This window comes from Antedon mediterranea, chromosome 8 (genome assembly GCF_964355755.1).
Source record: "Antedon mediterranea chromosome 8, ecAntMedi1.1, whole genome shotgun sequence".
Lineage (NCBI taxonomy): Eukaryota > Metazoa > Echinodermata > Crinoidea > Comatulida > Antedonidae > Antedon > Antedon mediterranea.
The window spans coordinates 84,240-101,587 of NC_092677.1; the positions used below are offsets into that span (position 1 = coordinate 84,240).

Sequence of the window (17,348 nt, forward strand, 5' to 3'; positions counted from 1 at the left end):
GGTATACTATCACCGTACCGTCACGGCACAGTAAGACTGGTATTCTATCACCGTACCGTCTTATCTTTCAAAGTAAACAAAATAACAATTTAAATATAAATAATTAAGAGGCAGTAATAACATCTGGAGGTCTCCTTCCAAAAGATAAACAAACAAAGTAAATCAGGATAACGACAAGTTAATAATAATAAAATACTATGGAAGCACAGAAAAACCAGAATAAATATGTTCTTTTATTAATTATTATTACCAATTATGTATGGAGTAGAATTTGTTTAAGTTTAAAGGAAAATATTTTTTTAAGGTGCCATTTTAATTTCGTCGGGGAGATCATTAAATAATTTGGTGCCACTATAACGGATATTCTGTTGCATTAATGTTAGTTTGGTATGAGGAGGGTGGAGGTTACAGGATGATCTAGTTTTATGGGTATGAATACTATTTTTTATAAAGTTGCAAGAGAGTTTAGTTGGAAGTATCACCGTACCATCGCGGCACAGTAATTAATTCTGGCTAAAAAATCACCGCAAATTGAGTGTATGAAACTCATCATTATCTATTGACTAACAAATAGAAAACATCATAAATAAGTTCATTAATATTTATTATTTACTTTAGCCCTACAAACAAAATAATTTATCGTCCAACTTTCTCAAAAGTTGTCAGTAACCCAGTATTTACGTTGGAATATACCAACACAGCCTAACATTATCGTACGCAATACACAAATCTTTTATTATTAGGATCAACCAACTTTATTTATTGCTGTAATGCAACAGTATCATGGTTCATTGTATTTATTCATTGTCAGGTCTGATATTAATTTGGTACGACAAAGCTCCTAACAAAAATGGAATAAGAAATAAATTATGTCGGGCCAATTTCATATTTAGGGAGGGGACGATACACTTTTATTCTTTTTATCTTGTTATAAGAAATAAATTATGTCGGGCCAATTTCATATTTAGGGACGATACACTTTTATTCTTTTTATCTTGTTATAAGAAATAAATTATGTCGGGCCAATTTCATATTTAGGGAGGGGACGATACACTTTTCTTCTTTTTATCTTGTTATAGCTTTAATAGAAAATATGTTTTTTTTTTAAATATAATTTTTTGTGCATTTAACGAAAGAAATCGATTTTGTTTAAATATTTAATGATTATATTTGAAAGTCCAGCGAAGAAGTAGGTCTAAATATTATTTCATTTTTTGTTACGAGGTAGCAAAAAATAGGACGAAGTAGCAAAACATGAACAGCCCCCTCTAAAAATGCGATATCAATCAGAACTACAAAACAGGTCGCAATAAAAGATTTTGCATTCGACATATAACATACATTATAATTATTATGCATATTTAGTATTTCGCATCTTATATTTATTTCATTTTGTGAATTTTGAAGTGGGATTTAATGTTTACTCTTTTTTAAAACAAATGTAATAAAATATTTCCATCAACTTATGTTTAAGTACACGTGTTGGTACTACTATGCAAATTACATGTGGTGATTAATAACTGAAAGAAACTCGGCGGAAAACAAAGTCATATTACCTACTACATAAAGAATATTCGTATTTATTAATTGTTGTACCGATGTGTGTCGTGCTTCAGTCAGAAGAGTTCGTTTACTTCTATATTTTAAGTTAATTGGCCTAAGTAATTTAAAATGTTTAACCATAACAAATGTATATAGACTAGCTACTATACAGTACTATACTATAAACTAGACTAGACCGTCAATGATATTCTTTGGTATAGGCCCTAGCCTATAAAAAGGCCAAATGTGATAAATTTGAAAAATACTTACGTTAAAATAAAAGTTAAAATATAGTAATGAAATCTGTTATATTATTAGTCTCACTTAGACGTACTCTAGTACTGTTGTCACGAGATTACGCATACGTAATGAGAGTTCGTTACCTGCATTGTACATAGGCCTGTATTCCTGCACATGATGCTGTTGTCATTCAAACTATGCCGCTCGTCACTAGTCCGGGGTTGGCAGAATGACAATTACATTTTCCCAATTTTTATTACCAGTTGTGTCTGGTTGTCTTTGCTTAGTCTCAAATATAATAATTTGCTGAAGAACGGAGCGGTTATAAATGCTTCCTCTGCTTTTTTATTTTAATTTTATGATATTCTATTGATCATTTTCGTACGTGAAGGCCTTAATAATATTAAGGATATATAACAAAATAGGTAAATGAACAGACTCTATTCTACGAACACACCTATATAGTGCCTACAACTAATATCCCTACATTTCCTGAAAGTCAAATTCCATATTATTATTATTATTATAGTCATAGTTGGTACATGTTGACATATACCACAAGACAGAGGCAACACAAAACCAAGTGACTTAATGTTTCCTGTTAAACAGTGTAAAGGAAGTACTGAAGGTAACTGTGATTTTGGTTAGAGGTTTTAAACATGAAATAGGTCTCTACACAGTAATGCTATAGACATGCCAAAATTAACACATTTCAAGTATAGACATTTGGCTTATGACCGACCCGGTTTAAAAATACCAAAAAAACAATTGTTTTCATACTTCAAGATTTATCCAAACTCGCATGTCAAACATTATCACATCCCAAAAGTTGCGATAAACTGAACAGCAAAAGCAATTGAAGAAAAGTCGGTCATTTTTTTAAAATGTTTAATATATTGAATACTAAATAGTCAGTCCTTGGGTCATACTTTACTCAGATTTGTTGGACACCATATTGTTTTCTATAAGGATCACTGGAACTGGATAGGCTACCCTCATTAAAGATAAGAAACAAAAAACATTTAATTCTCAAAGACAGACTCTATACAACTTTTTCCAACAATACTTTTTATTTGTATGACAAAATATATCAAAGGCACTTGCAATCTTATGCAATAACATTAAATAAAAGTTGACACATTTGAATGTACTGTTTAAAATGAAAGTAAAAGATGTATGTACATAAACAGCACCAACGGTAAAATGGTATAAGGCATGTTATACAAAAACAAGTTGGAAAAAAATATAAAAAAAATAGCATCTTAATTGTATATATCTATATATATCATGCACTCAAATGAATCCAATAGTATTTTACAAGATTTCTTCTCCAACAATAAACTTTTACTACAAAGTATGATGCCCGCATCATGTTTTCTTTCACTTTAGTATAAAGTGGAATATCACAATAATACCTTATTAATAACTACAAGGTATTCTGTCAATCAGCTGATGTGACGACACAGCTGATACAAACAGCATCGTCACCAGTATGTATAGCAAAGCTTAATGATATTGAATTTGTAAACAACAAATAATAAATCCATTAAACACTGCATATTTTATTTGTACCTAAATATTAAACACTTTCAAAATGGTTCCTTAAGCTGTGCAAATTCCTTTCTATTTTTTTCAATTTTGCCAGCAAAATTAATGCTAACTATGCAATGTATTTTTTAAACTCGACATCCTTTTCTTTTTACAGAAAATTGGAAAAATTACTACAAAATTAAGACAAATGATCCACGTACAAAAATCTTGTCTCCACAGTACATGCTACAAAGACTTTGGCTGTTTAAAAAATGGAACTCAATTTACCTATTGGAATTGACCAAAACAAAATATCAAGGGCAGTAAGTAGATAATATCTCATGTTTTTCCATTTGGAAAACTTCATTAAGGAAATTTAGGAGGCCAATTTTGGAATGTCTTGACAATCACCAGACATCATACATATTGGAGTGGAGTAGCCCTACTTATCATAATGTAGTATTGGCATCAGCAGGGCAACAGTAAAAATGCTCCAATAGCCAATGAGGTGGTTAAGTGATATGAATAACAATGGGATTGGGCACACAACATAATAAATGGGTACATTGAATAATTTGGTTAAAATCTGAAAGACAATTATGATTGAAAGTAAGTAAGATATTCAGTCATCATCACGAGCTGGATTGACACCAACCATGTCATGTAGTTCTTCTGGTGAATACCCCAAGAGACTCTGCAAATCACACACAAATCTGTACACGTAACGCTTACCAGCAGTCTTATGTATAATGTTCTTATCATAGTAATAACGAAGACCACGACTTAGTTTTTCATAGTTCATCTTGGGTTTATTTTTTCGTTTGCCCCATCGACGTGCTACCTCATCAGGATCAGAGAGTTTGAATTCCCATCCATCACCAGTCCAACTAATAATGTGTTGACATGTTTTGTCTGTTAAAAGTTCTAGAAGAAATTGCCACAACTGTATTGGTCCACTTCCTGAATTTCAACAAAAACACAAATAATATTATTATTATGTTGGTTTCCTGACATGAATTACTAATATGTTGGGAGGGTGGAGTAGAAATGAATAATGAAAAGAACAATAAGTAGTAACTGAGCATACAAGGGAGAATAACAATAGTTTGTTCATGATAATAATGGGTGTATCCTAACTGAAATAAACAATGTTGAACATTTTGCTGGGTGTTCTTACCTGAATAACCAGCAAGAACTGCAGCTGGTATAACTGGGTTAGAAGGTTGTTCAAGGTACTGTTGTGATGGTGTCCTACTAGCTAAAGTGTTCATAAGATTCATATCATTACGATGTACTGGATCTGTCATGACCTTTGACACATGAACTGTATGGTACCCCAACATTGATGGGTCAAACATATCATAACCATAAACTGAAAAATAAAATATAGATAAAATATGTTATACATACTTGCTTATACACATTTTTCCAAAAAGAGTGCTTGGGTTTACTAAAGGCACTGTTTTTTTTTAAAGTAAAATATTATAAAATATTTTAAATTTAAACAACAATTTGTTGTAGTTTGTTTTCCATAAAAATTACATTACAACCACAATTAAAAATGATTAGAATTAAGGATAAACTATTGACTAAACTTACCTCTAGCATAATTGTTTGGATAGAACTGCTGCTGCGGTCGAGTGTGTTCAAACAAGTTGTGTGTGGCATTGTTGTACATTTCTGGGGGAGTAGTTGGTGTTGTGTTTTCTAAATATGAACACGGTGACGAGCTAACACTATAATAATCAGATGTGTTGTCCTCTTGTTTAATGTTCAACAAATCTTCGGCATTAAAATCATTTAATGTTTGTAATGATTCAGAGACTTGATACATTCCACAATCACTGAATGGTGTCATCGACGGAAGTGAAACTGGAACTGCTTGAGGTGTTTGATCTGGAAAACCTATGTAAGAAGTAAGATGATCCAAAGTATTTAAAAGACAAGTCTCTCCCATTCTAATATTATCAATCTTGAACACGGTAGTAATTGGAAAAAAAAAGTTATTTAAGTCTTCTGAATTTCAATAAGTTAAATGAGCATGATTTGTTGGTAGATGAATATATGAATAAAATGTAGACAGCAACAGGCAATATCCTCTTGAAGACTTAATACAACAACAAGTGACAGAAGAAGAGTGTCTGACTGTCTGATGACCAACTTGAGTCTTATACCACCTTCTCTAAAATGAATATGAGGAGTTATAACTGTGACGTACAGGAACTTATGTCACTGATTAGCCTACCGTACATCCTTTAAAGGACAGACCTGAACACTAGATAAGATTACCATATGAACATACTACATAAGGGGTCATGACCTCCCATGCATGTTAACCCACAATCCATTGTTCTCTAATTATTGGCTTTGTTCCAAAATTGAATATTCAAAAATGAAAGATAAACAAAACAAGTAGTTTGAGAAACTGAATGACAGTAAAGTTAACAACCAATAGGAACCTTCAAAAATAAACAATAGCAACCAATGACAAACCTGGAAACAAAATACCAACAAGTCACACCAAGCCTTATGAATATTCATTAAAAGGCATTCATTTACATACAGATCTACAACCCTACTCTCTCAACATGTCATTTATTAATCAAAAACAAGATACAGTACTATATGATGTACTATAATAATCTTTTAAATATTATACACTATTTTGATACTCATTATATTTTTTATTATTTCATGTAGCTTAACATTTTTATTTACTATTTTAAATTTTTATGTAGTAAATGTGTTTTGATACAGTATTTTTTTTTTGTATCGTGATATAATAATATTATTATTTAGAATATTAATATTATTCCTGTTTTAATTTATATATCATTTTAAAACATTTTACGTTTTTTAAATTGTAAAAATTTTATAGCGTTATCATTTTTAATATTGTAATTTTAATACTAGCCAGTTATTTATTGGATATATAGAATAAAATAATTTTTATTATTTTTAATGTTAATAAAATTAGTAACATTTTTTTTTTTGGATGGAATAACGCTTTTTGAACAGTGGCACAAACCAAAAGAAGCACTAAATACATACTTTATAACTAAAATATGCCAATGATATAAAAGGTGATTCCTTTAAATAAATACTATCATATATGAATAAACATATAGGAAACAGCCAATAAGCTAAACCTTTGTCTGCTATTAATTAATTTATGACCATTAACACACTCTTCCAATTTAATTCTTATTGATTTCCTGTGTAAAGAAAGATAAGTTACATGAGGTGGATTAGGTTAACAACACACTATAAATCCCTCAAATCAAGACACACAACCAAAATGGATTTACCATCTGGAGTTTATTGGTTTATCCAAAACAATTACTCTTGTCTTATCTGGTACTGACAAGCAAGGACAGTGATTATTTGGTCTGGTGCTGTTCTATTGTTTCTGCTCATTAATTACTAATCATCATGTAAAGCTATTTCAGCTTTCTGAACAAACAAGTTAAGTTGGCAAAACAATGCACATGATCTCTTGTTATGATAAGACACTTGTTACACAAAGCACTCAAAATAACTATCTTTTAATTGAGAGTGACAGCAACACAATTTAAAGCACTTGCTAAAAAAAGTATATTTTAAATTAAATAAGACTTTATTTACTACAGTATAATACTTTTAATATTTTTTCTTAATTTTTAAAATCATGAATATGAATGGCAACATTATACAGTTTTTTAACTCTGGTACCTGATTGATATATTATGTTATCCTTTGTTACAATTCGCTTCACCTGATGATGGGCTATGCCCGAAACATGTCATGTTAATAAATTTATTTATTAATTTGATTTTAATAATAATATAGTTTTGTAGAGTATTTTTTTTTTTTAAACTAATATTCTAGAAAATTTGATTAAACATAATTAATGAACTTACCAGAGGATGGTAAAAAAGTGTCAAGTTTGATAGACTGAAAGAATTGTGACTGGTTTCCAAGTGATGTCTGGTTTGGTAAAATGGTGTTTTCAGCAGTAAAAGGTACAGTATGGGAATCAATGCTTCCTATAAAAGAAAGGAAGAATTCAACATTTGTCAATCAAACAGTACCAGTACTTCTGCAGCAGTCAATGTTAACAATAGACATTTATAAAGAACATTTCATTGTTTATTCAAAAATAAACAAATAATGTCAATCATGTCAAATCATACTACCATGCTTTTTATTTTATACTTGGTCTATTGTACCAGGGAAGTTAACTCTTCCATGATTGTACATATAACATGTAAGGTAGTCTACACTACAGGCCATTTTAATATCACATCTGTAAGTAATAACTTTGACCAAAAATTGAATGTTGTAAACAAAAATTATATAATAACCTAATAAACTGTAACTAACTGTATTTAATACTATACTATTTAAATTTTCATTTTATACATTTTTATGACAGATTTTTTAACACAATACAGAAAATGGATAGAATAACATAATTTGTTAAACCTTTTTTGAGTTGATCAAGATGTTCCCAAAGAATGTCTCCCATGAACGGTGGTGCCATCGACAAGAATTCTTCTTTTGAAAGGCTAGTAAGTTTGTGCCCACTAATACTAAAATTCTCGACCACTACCCCTTCAAGACAAAATTCTTTGATTGCCCACAACAACCAAGCAACTACTTGACACTCATTCCAATGGATAGGATCTGTAAAAAAAATATATATATATATAAATTGGCTTGTGCGCGTGCGTACAACTGAGGACTAGTTCTGTTCCACCGTACCACGCCGAGAATGTTAAAGAGTCGCTATCCAATCGAGTTTGAACAATACCATGAAAGCCCCAGTGGTCTAATGGTTAGGAAATCTGCATATCAAGCAGGCGGTCCGAGTTCGAGTCTCGGTTGGGACGACTTTTTCTCATTCTCACAGATTAATTCAATTTCAGTATATCACCGGGCGGTTTAGAATTAATGTTCATTGCCTGATGTGTTTATATATAAATTGGCATGTTCATAGAACTACAGTACCTGTAATCTATAGGTGATATTATAAAGTGTTAGACAGGAACTTAACAATTAAATACATGTACTGTACACTGACATATAAAACAGGAACTCAACTCAGTTTGTGTATTATCTGTCATCTAGCAAGCAATTGAAAGTTTCCTGAAAGGTGCATTATCATTATTCTCATTTTTTACTTATAAATCCTATGCATAAATTTCCTGGAAATACTAAACAAAGTGGGACGACAGGTTTACCTGATGGTATGCTCAATCTTTGCTGCTCCTTTTTAAAACTACTGAAACTTTCTTTCAACCATGCATTCATCAAAGCATTTGTACCAGGTGTGGGTGGGGGCATAGTTGGATGTAAATCTGAAAAATAATGTACATTATTTAATTTTACAAACTTACACAGAATATAATTATAAAGAAATAGTATTAATCATAAATAATATTATTTCTTTAAATATGTCATGGCTAGGGATGGTACCATGTAGTGTAATGTAGTAACTTTTTTACTCTGCTTTTAACTCCAGATAATTAGTTAGATATTCTTACTACTAAAGTACTAGTCCTCAAAAACTGAATTAATAATATCAACATAACACATTACTACTAAAGTACCAGTCCTCAAAAACTGAATTAAGAACAACATAACACATGACATCATTTTATTTACCATACCTGAAGAATGGTTGGATATTTTGTAAAAAATTATACTTTTATATTTTAGAAATTAAATTACTGAAGAAAGAATGAAACAATTACTAATTTAAAATATTCAAAATGATTAAAGAGAATAAACATGTATTGTACAGAAACAATGGATTGCATTGTTTAATATAATTTAAAAGTATCACAACATGCAGCAAAATAAAACTTAAGTGACTTGAAATGAATTAAACCATATTTGTTACACAATTAATTAACTCCCTAACTAAACTATTTAATTTGTTTTTTAACTGTTGCAATTTGGAATAAAACTTATGTTACTTGAAATGAATTAAGCCATATTTTACACAATTAATTAACTCAACTAACTTAAAATGAATATGTAAGTCATATTTGTTAAACAATTAATTAACTCCCTAACTAAACTATTTAACTTGTTTTTTAACTGTTGTAGTTTGGAATAAAACTTATGTGACTTGTTGAAATGAATTAAGTCATATTTACACAATTAATTAACTCACTAACTAAACTATAAACTTGTTTTTAACTGTTGCAACATGATTTGCATTAGGAGTAAACAAATGGGTGAGGCAAATTGTTTTAATTGAATAATTATTATTAATTTCCTTTTTGAAAGATTTAAGGTCATTTGATAGGGTCAAATGTCATAACAACAAAATCATATTACTTACAGATTATACATTAGGAAGTGTAGACAATGAACAAATTGGGGTTTAACAAAGAGAACTAACAATAGATCATGAGAAGATCTAAAAATTAGACAAATAAATACCAGCAGTAGAGAAGAGATTATAATAAAGATTGTAACTAAAAAAAAATTAAATATCTACTTTTAATATTCTATTAATTATTATTTTACTTGAGTTAATCACGACAATTAGAAAATCTAAAATAAGAAAGTAGATGGAAGATACATGAGATTTATAGAAAGATTGTAACTGAATAAATGTTTAACAATATGTAATTTTCCCAAATTTTAAAACAAAAAGATTTAATAGAGAAAGGAAAATGTATTAAAACGATAGCATTTTGTTGGAGGCATCAGTCAGACGGGAAAACAATTTGACAGTTATAGCATGGAAAAACATAAGGTTATTATTAACGGGTGTGTCATTGGTACAGAATGGATGAAAGTACTGACAAATTTGGATAACAGGAAATTAGAGGCAAAGATGAAATTGAGCAAGCATATCAATTGATTACTGTTCAGCCAACTCGCTTGCTTATTGTCTGTCTCTTCATAAAAATAATGTCTGGAGTGTCACCATTATAAAGAGAAATAAACCCACACCCATTTTTATAGTTAAAGTAATTGTAAGAGTAAGTGTAAATATGATCCTCTTAGGCAGTACAAATAATTACATGCATGTTTATGTAATAATAATCTTTAAAAAAAATAATAACAATCTTTTAAGAAAATGGAAAACCCAAAATGTCAAAGAAGTAATGACTTGACTTTTTATGAGTTGTTTATTGGAATATTTAGGAGTGGTTAATAGTTTCATTTTGTGAACATAGGAGGTGAGAAGCTTACAGTAAAAGAACCTTAGGAAACAGCTGGTGCGTGTAGATAGCCAAGATTTCCTTCCTATTTAAGCTTATCACTGAATGACACCATACAAGCGCTCACTGTAAACAACATATCTTAATAAATTAACCAATCAAAATGCAGCAAACATTGTTTTTGCACTGATTCAATGAATGAATGTTGTAGGCAATTCAATTTGTTTGTTTCTAATCCTTCACATCAAAACTAAATTAAACTGTTTTTCTGTCAATAAATTATTTCCAGCCAATCAGATCTGAAATATTAACAAATCTTCGGTGGTGCTAATATGATTATCAAGTGGAATTATTCAATTAATTTTGACCTTAACCCAGCTACATTTTGAAATATTTATTTCGCTTATAAATACACATGTACTTTTTTTGGCTATTAATTTTAATTTTGGTAACAATATTTAGCTTTTAATTTGATATAAGATATATAAGATTTAACTTGAATTATAATAAAAAATATAAGAAAATTTGAAAATTAAAAAATATCTTTTAATACTTGTTAGCAAAATATCTCTAATAAAAACTTGTCTATGAAAAGATGACAACTTTAAAAATTTAACTTTAAAATATACAGAGAATAGAAGTATCATTTTCAAGTTTAATTAGTTTAAATGTGTGCTTCATCCAAATACTGTACATTAAAAACTGACTATCCCAAAAAAATAATAAAAATTGGGCGGATAATATTGTCATTAGAAAGGGAAAGAGTGAGGAAAAAAAAGATGATTTAAACTTTAACTATTATGTTGCTGGATATTGATCAAAATATGAAAAAACATTTTCCCAAGTAATAATTTTAGAATTTGTTGAGGGAGACAGTAAATAATTTATTGTTGTTATCATAGAAATGACATCGTCATTAATATAAATAATATTTTTTCGCTCACCAAAAAAAAACTACCAAGAGTAAGAATAATACTGAAGCCAAACAGATTTTGGACTCACTTTGATTTGCCAGATTAAACCCCCCATTGCTAAATATTATTATATCCCTTTGTAGAAAAAATACAAAAGATGATTAAACATAAAAAAGAATATGTAACATATTGTCACTGTGTGTACACATTTGTACTATTGCTTAAAATAAAAACTTACCAACTGGACTTGAATTCAAATCATCGGGTAAGTCAAAGCCGGTTGGTACCTCTTGTGCTTTTGGTTCTTGCTTGATTTTAATTGTTGGAATTGAACGATTCCAGCGTTTACATGAACCGTCCATCTCTCCACATTTACCTGTAAATTCTTTCTGCAAAAAAAAGTAATAATAATTAACAAAAAATAAAAGAAAAAATCTTGATAATATTTGACCAAAATAGCAATAATAACGATAACTGGCACAATTTACAGTATAACAAACCTTTATAACTAGTTCACTCATGTTGACGGTTCCAAACTACTAGTGTAATAATAAATTATATAATTATAATAATGTTGACAACAATAGAATAAGCAGGCCTGCTGCCTTAATTGTTCCCAAACAACCACCTAGTTTAGAAGTTAGCACAAGTCTTGCATTTATCAGTACAACATCAATCAATAACTAATAAAACCTGTCCTATTTTGCCAAATGACTCACAAATCACACTATCTTATTGGTTAAAAACTAATAGCCAATTTACATACTAAATAAGAAGCTTACACATGTTCGTGAATCAGTTGATTTGACTTTTAACTTTTTAAAATATGAAAAACAGAATAATATTACTTATTTATGATATTATTTAATAATTGAGATGATCACTGTAGCCAGTAATCATCATCAACAATTTGATATAAAAATAACAAAAATTTTACTTGTTTTGCTAACCAACAAATAATAATAATTATTAAGTTACTACAGGAGTCATTTTTCCATGCATGAAGTTTCATAGAATTAACCACAATAATTAAGAAACAGGAAATTAACTTTTTGACAATTAAACAGACAAATTAAACTATTTTGCTTATCAATGGACGCAAGTAAAAAATAACATCAAACTTATGAATAAATTTATTTTAATCATGTTTTAGGTCAGGTTTACCTACTTTAATTTAATTTAAAGAAAACAAAAATAATTAATTTACTAAGATAAATTTGTTTACAGCACTTTCTAGAAATTATTAGTTTAAATGTATACTAGAATACATTTCTAGATTTTAAATTGTCAAATATTAGATCTAAATATTTATTATTATATATATTATATATTTTTTTAACAGTTATATTCCAAATTTTCTTATTCAGATTTTTATTCTTATGTAATTTATTTTATTTTTTGGTTTTGTTTTTCTTTAATTTTTCTGTTTTTGTTGTATTTTGTGTATCGTATCTGTTCGGAGGGTCCCAAATGATCAGCAACTGTTGGATGGATCACCCTCATTAAATATGGTTAAAATAAATATTAAAATAAAGTGCTTAACTTACTTAATGACAGAGAAACTTGATTTGACACTTTAATGATTACTTTGCTGATAGAACACCTTGCACAAACTTAATGAATATTCAATGCACAGACATACTCTCTTAAATATTATATTACTCTCTTGGTAGGTGTTGTCTACCATTTGCTAGCCTGCCATTGGTAAGTATTTACTTCTATTGTATACTAAAGGTCAAATTAATTGAAAAGCTAAAAAATTAGCTTTGTTTTAAATTGGGTGAATTTTGAATACACATTGTAGTATAGGTAACATCAAAGGTATTTGATCCAAAGCTGAGACTAAAAACTGTGAATAAATGTTATTTCATTACAATATGCTTTATAATTACCACACCTATATCACAATGATAGCCAAAATAAACAACATTCTTTATTATACTCCACCCATCATCATCCTCCACCTTAAGGATAATCAACCATTTTAATAATCCCCACCCATTTATTCCATTTATTAAATTACAGCTTTCCACCAAAAACCAAATTAAATTTGTAGTAGTCAAGTAGTTTTTCACTGTTAATATTTAATCTGGGCTTAAAAAACTGTTGACATTTTAAAGGACTATAAAATATACTATATAAGAATATCTGAAAACTGCATTAGAATAGGGTACTGTACCTTAACTATCATATCAACATGCTTATTTTGATTTGAATCGGGAACACAGGCATCATCACTGTCACTATAAACCAAAGTCATAGCAAGTATAAGTGTCTGTCAATGAAAACAAAAATCAAAATTAAATTGCAATTTAATAAAAAAAAAAAACAATAACTCATTCTAATGGTACACTAATCAGTTATTCTGTTCAGTTTACACTTACAGGTAAAACAACCAAGAAAAATGTGAGCAAATCAAATTATGAAAACATGAATAACATTTTAAATAATATGTAGCAAACCTGTAAAGTGTAGCAATTATAATTTATTGAGTATTTACTAATTTCTGTCTTTAATGTGATAACATTTTCAGCATGACAGTACTAATTACAAAAGTGGATTACAGATATACTGTTCATACTACACATTATAGCAAAACATAAAGTAAAGTGCATAATTATGGTAATCCAACAATTTTTTTTTTAATTGCTGGCAAGGAAATTATATTTTCAACCATAAACCAAGGAGTTAAGAGGGATATTTCAGTTTGTGAGGAGGACCAAACTATGCCATGTTTCATGTGCGCATGTGGAGATCGTGTCCTCGACACAGGTTTGATGATTTCTCATGTGCGCATGTGGAGATCGTGTCCTCGACACAGGTTTGATGATTTCTAGGTCCAGACGACACATCAATTGAATTGACCTAGATTGGTAATTGTAAATCGCAAGCTCCCTAAATAACAACCCTGGACACTTGGAGTTGGGGGACAGAATGTAAAACCGTTCATGAAATGCTTGTCCCACTCAACCACATTTTTGCCCAATCTTTTCAATGAATAATGATGCTTCATTCAAACTTTCAATTGATACCAATTTTGAGTTGCATTTTTAATTTTTGAAGTGATATGAAAATTATGAACACATAAAAGGATGGAATTTATGAAGGTACATTAAGTTGAAGGGGATTTGGCAAAAGCTCAGGCTTTTAAAAAAAAAATAAAATAGGTCTTTGCTAATATCAGTGCTTGGTAAGATTTTGTGCAAAAATCAAACATTCAAAGGCTTTAAAATTTTAAAATAGTACAATTTATTTTTATTTTTAACTTTATTTATTGAGGGTAACCATTTTAACTGGACAAATTAATGCCAGTTGATATTCAGGGGACCTCTTAAATTCTAATAAAATACATAAAAATGATAAATTATATTATGATAAAATACATTATTTAAGTCTTGTCCAAATATAGCCTAAATTAGACGATAGAAAATCAAACTATGTAGGTCAATCAATGAGGTCCTACTAAACACCACTCGCAACCACATCGTACAGTACCACTCGCAACCACGTCCTACCACTCGCAAGCACTCGCTACAACGCGCAACCACTCGCAACCGAAATTCATATTAATTAAAGTACATTTGGCTTATTTATTGTCTTATTATCAATAAAAACCTATTTTTATACACATACTGTAAACGTCAAATTAGTCATAAAACTACGGAAAAACAATCGTCAATCAACGCGTCAACTCACGCAAGAAATAACAACTCAGAATATAGAGGGCTTGTGTCATTGTCAAGGTGCCAGCCTTTAGTTATTCCAATGTTTTTCATAACGTTTAATATGTAATTTAACCATTATGTAATAATGACACAACGAAAATACAAGGATTTTTTTTCTCTCTCGGATCTGAATAGATTAAATTATATATTAAAATAGTATAAGGTCTTCATGAAATATATTCAAATCAAATCAACTTTATTTTGGATACATGTCCATAATAATACAAATACAAAAAAGGCACAATTTAATTAATTATTATTATTAATTAAATTATATTATTATGATAGGCCAAACAAGTATTAAAATAGGTATTTAACTTTCCAATATTAATTTTTATATAAACATTCAAAGTGGAAATAGTGGCAATAGTCCCATTGTTGACGCATTCAACAATTCAAGCACAACGACGCAGTTTCTATCGATGTTATATAGTACGACGGTTTAACAAGATTTTTTGTGTATAAAAGCACCATTTTGTGTAAAAAATAGGTTTTTATTGATAATAATAGAGAGGTTTCGCAATCTTACGAATACGATAACGAAAACGGATATGTCACGCACACGTATTCGTTTTCGTAAGCCAGTAAAAATCTGTTTCGCATGGCCTGCCTAGGCCTAGCGTAACATCAAAGCGAGTAAGGACTTTAAAAACTGCTATTTATCTAAATTGACCTGGCATTTTAGTAAATTACTTTAGTAAATTACTTTCAATAAATCTATAATTATATTATAATCATGAATCATTCCTAATTCAAATGCAAAATGTGCAAAATAGAGCAAAAACTATACTCGTTTTGTAGTTACGAATATGACTGGTGATATTCGTCAACACGAAAACGCTTTACGAATATGAAATGAGGATCAGCTCAAAAGTTTCAGAATGTGTTCCGTTATCGTATTCGTCAGGTTGCGAAACCTCCCTAATAAGACAATAAATAAGCCAAATGTACTTTAATTAATAAGAATTTCGGTTGCGAGTGGTTGCGCGTTGAAGCGAGTGGTAGGACGTGGTTGCGAGTGGTGTTTAGTAGGACCCAATCAATGATTCTAACAGTTTTTAAACAGAGAAATCGATAATCACCTTCAGGAAAGCAGACTTTAAAAAATAGAATCATGGTTAAATACTTTATTGCTAAATGAATTCGCAAACAATCCTAACTTTTAAAGAACAGCTCATTGATAAAAATCTATTTATTATTCTTTGACGTTGCCTCTCCTGCTCTGCGAAAATGTATCTATACATCCTGACTGATTGCATAACCCAGGTCGGCTTCCGTAAGGAGGAGGGGTCCATTTTTAGCGGATAGCTATGGATGTCTCCGGTCTCCAGTTACTACTATAGGCTATCCTCCTAGGTAGGCTACTTAGTACTTGGTTAGGCCAGGGAGATGGGTTTATATAGTCCTAGGCCTAGTTAGGCCTAAAAAACCTGACTGATGCGAACACAACCGAGAGAGACGTGAGTTAACAATTTTACATCCCAACTCATTAACTATCATATATCAAACGTATATACTAACACAACCTCAAATATAACTAAATACATAGAATTCATGAAAGGCCATACCTTCCTGACAATAGTGTTTTAGGTAAATAAATGTGATTTGAGTTTCCGACTAAATAATGCCTTCCTTCTCCATCAATGTGATGCCTGCCTGATTTCGTAAGATTTATTGATGCAACACTGGAGAGAGCAAGCGAGACAGATCAAAGGTTAAAGGTAAACGATAACAAGAGGATACGTGGTGGTGATTGGGTATCGCCAGACATATAAAAATAAATTATGCATATTCATAAGTTATTCAAGGTGTTTTAGCCAATAAACTGATCGGGAATAAAGTTAGACGTCATGTGTATACTTAATTAATATTACATTTTTCTGATTTGTTTACCATTACTTCGTCTTTATAGTTTTAATAAAAAAATATATATTTAAATGTCAATTGCCACAAATATAGACAGTGCTTTATTATTTTACAGTTATACGTAGGTCCACGAATATGGAATAAAATTTGATTGATGGGTAAATTTATAATTACTAAATCCTTTTTTTTTTCGATACTAAAAGATATTTAAAAAAAATGATTTCAGAACCAAATAATGTTATTTTAAATCTATATTCATTTCTGAACGTTTTAGCTTTTTGTTGGAGTGGCACGCCTAATTCAGAAGAAACACAATAAAAATTGGTGAAACTTGTTAGGCATTGGTCCTGATGCGCCACTGGTTATAT

General features: G+C 29.9%; 1 protein-coding gene across 2 annotated transcripts; it reads right to left on the reverse strand.

The window, feature by feature from the left end:
- Nucleotides 1–2,833: 2,833 nt before the first annotated feature.
- LOC140057262 (protein C-ets-1-like) lies at nt 2,834–16,791 on the reverse strand. 2 transcript variants are annotated; one of them, XM_072102846.1, is made up of 9 exons: nt 16,683–16,791; nt 13,569–13,664; nt 11,628–11,778; nt 8,535–8,651; nt 7,777–7,977; nt 7,212–7,337; nt 4,912–5,217; nt 4,490–4,684; nt 2,834–4,272 (listed from the first exon to the last, which is right to left on the reverse strand). In XM_072102846.1, the coding sequence occupies exons 2-9, from the start codon at nt 13,647–13,649 to the stop codon at nt 3,935–3,937; spliced, it is 1,515 nt and encodes a 504-aa protein (XP_071958947.1). In that variant the 5' UTR covers nt 13,650–13,664; nt 16,683–16,791; the 3' UTR covers nt 2,834–3,934. The 2 variants fall into 2 exon arrangements, with proteins under 2 accessions (XP_071958947.1, XP_071958948.1); XM_072102847.1 differs by lacking the exons at nt 13,569–13,664; nt 16,683–16,791 and adding an exon at nt 11,890–11,973.
- Nucleotides 16,792–17,348: the final 557 nt, after the last annotated feature.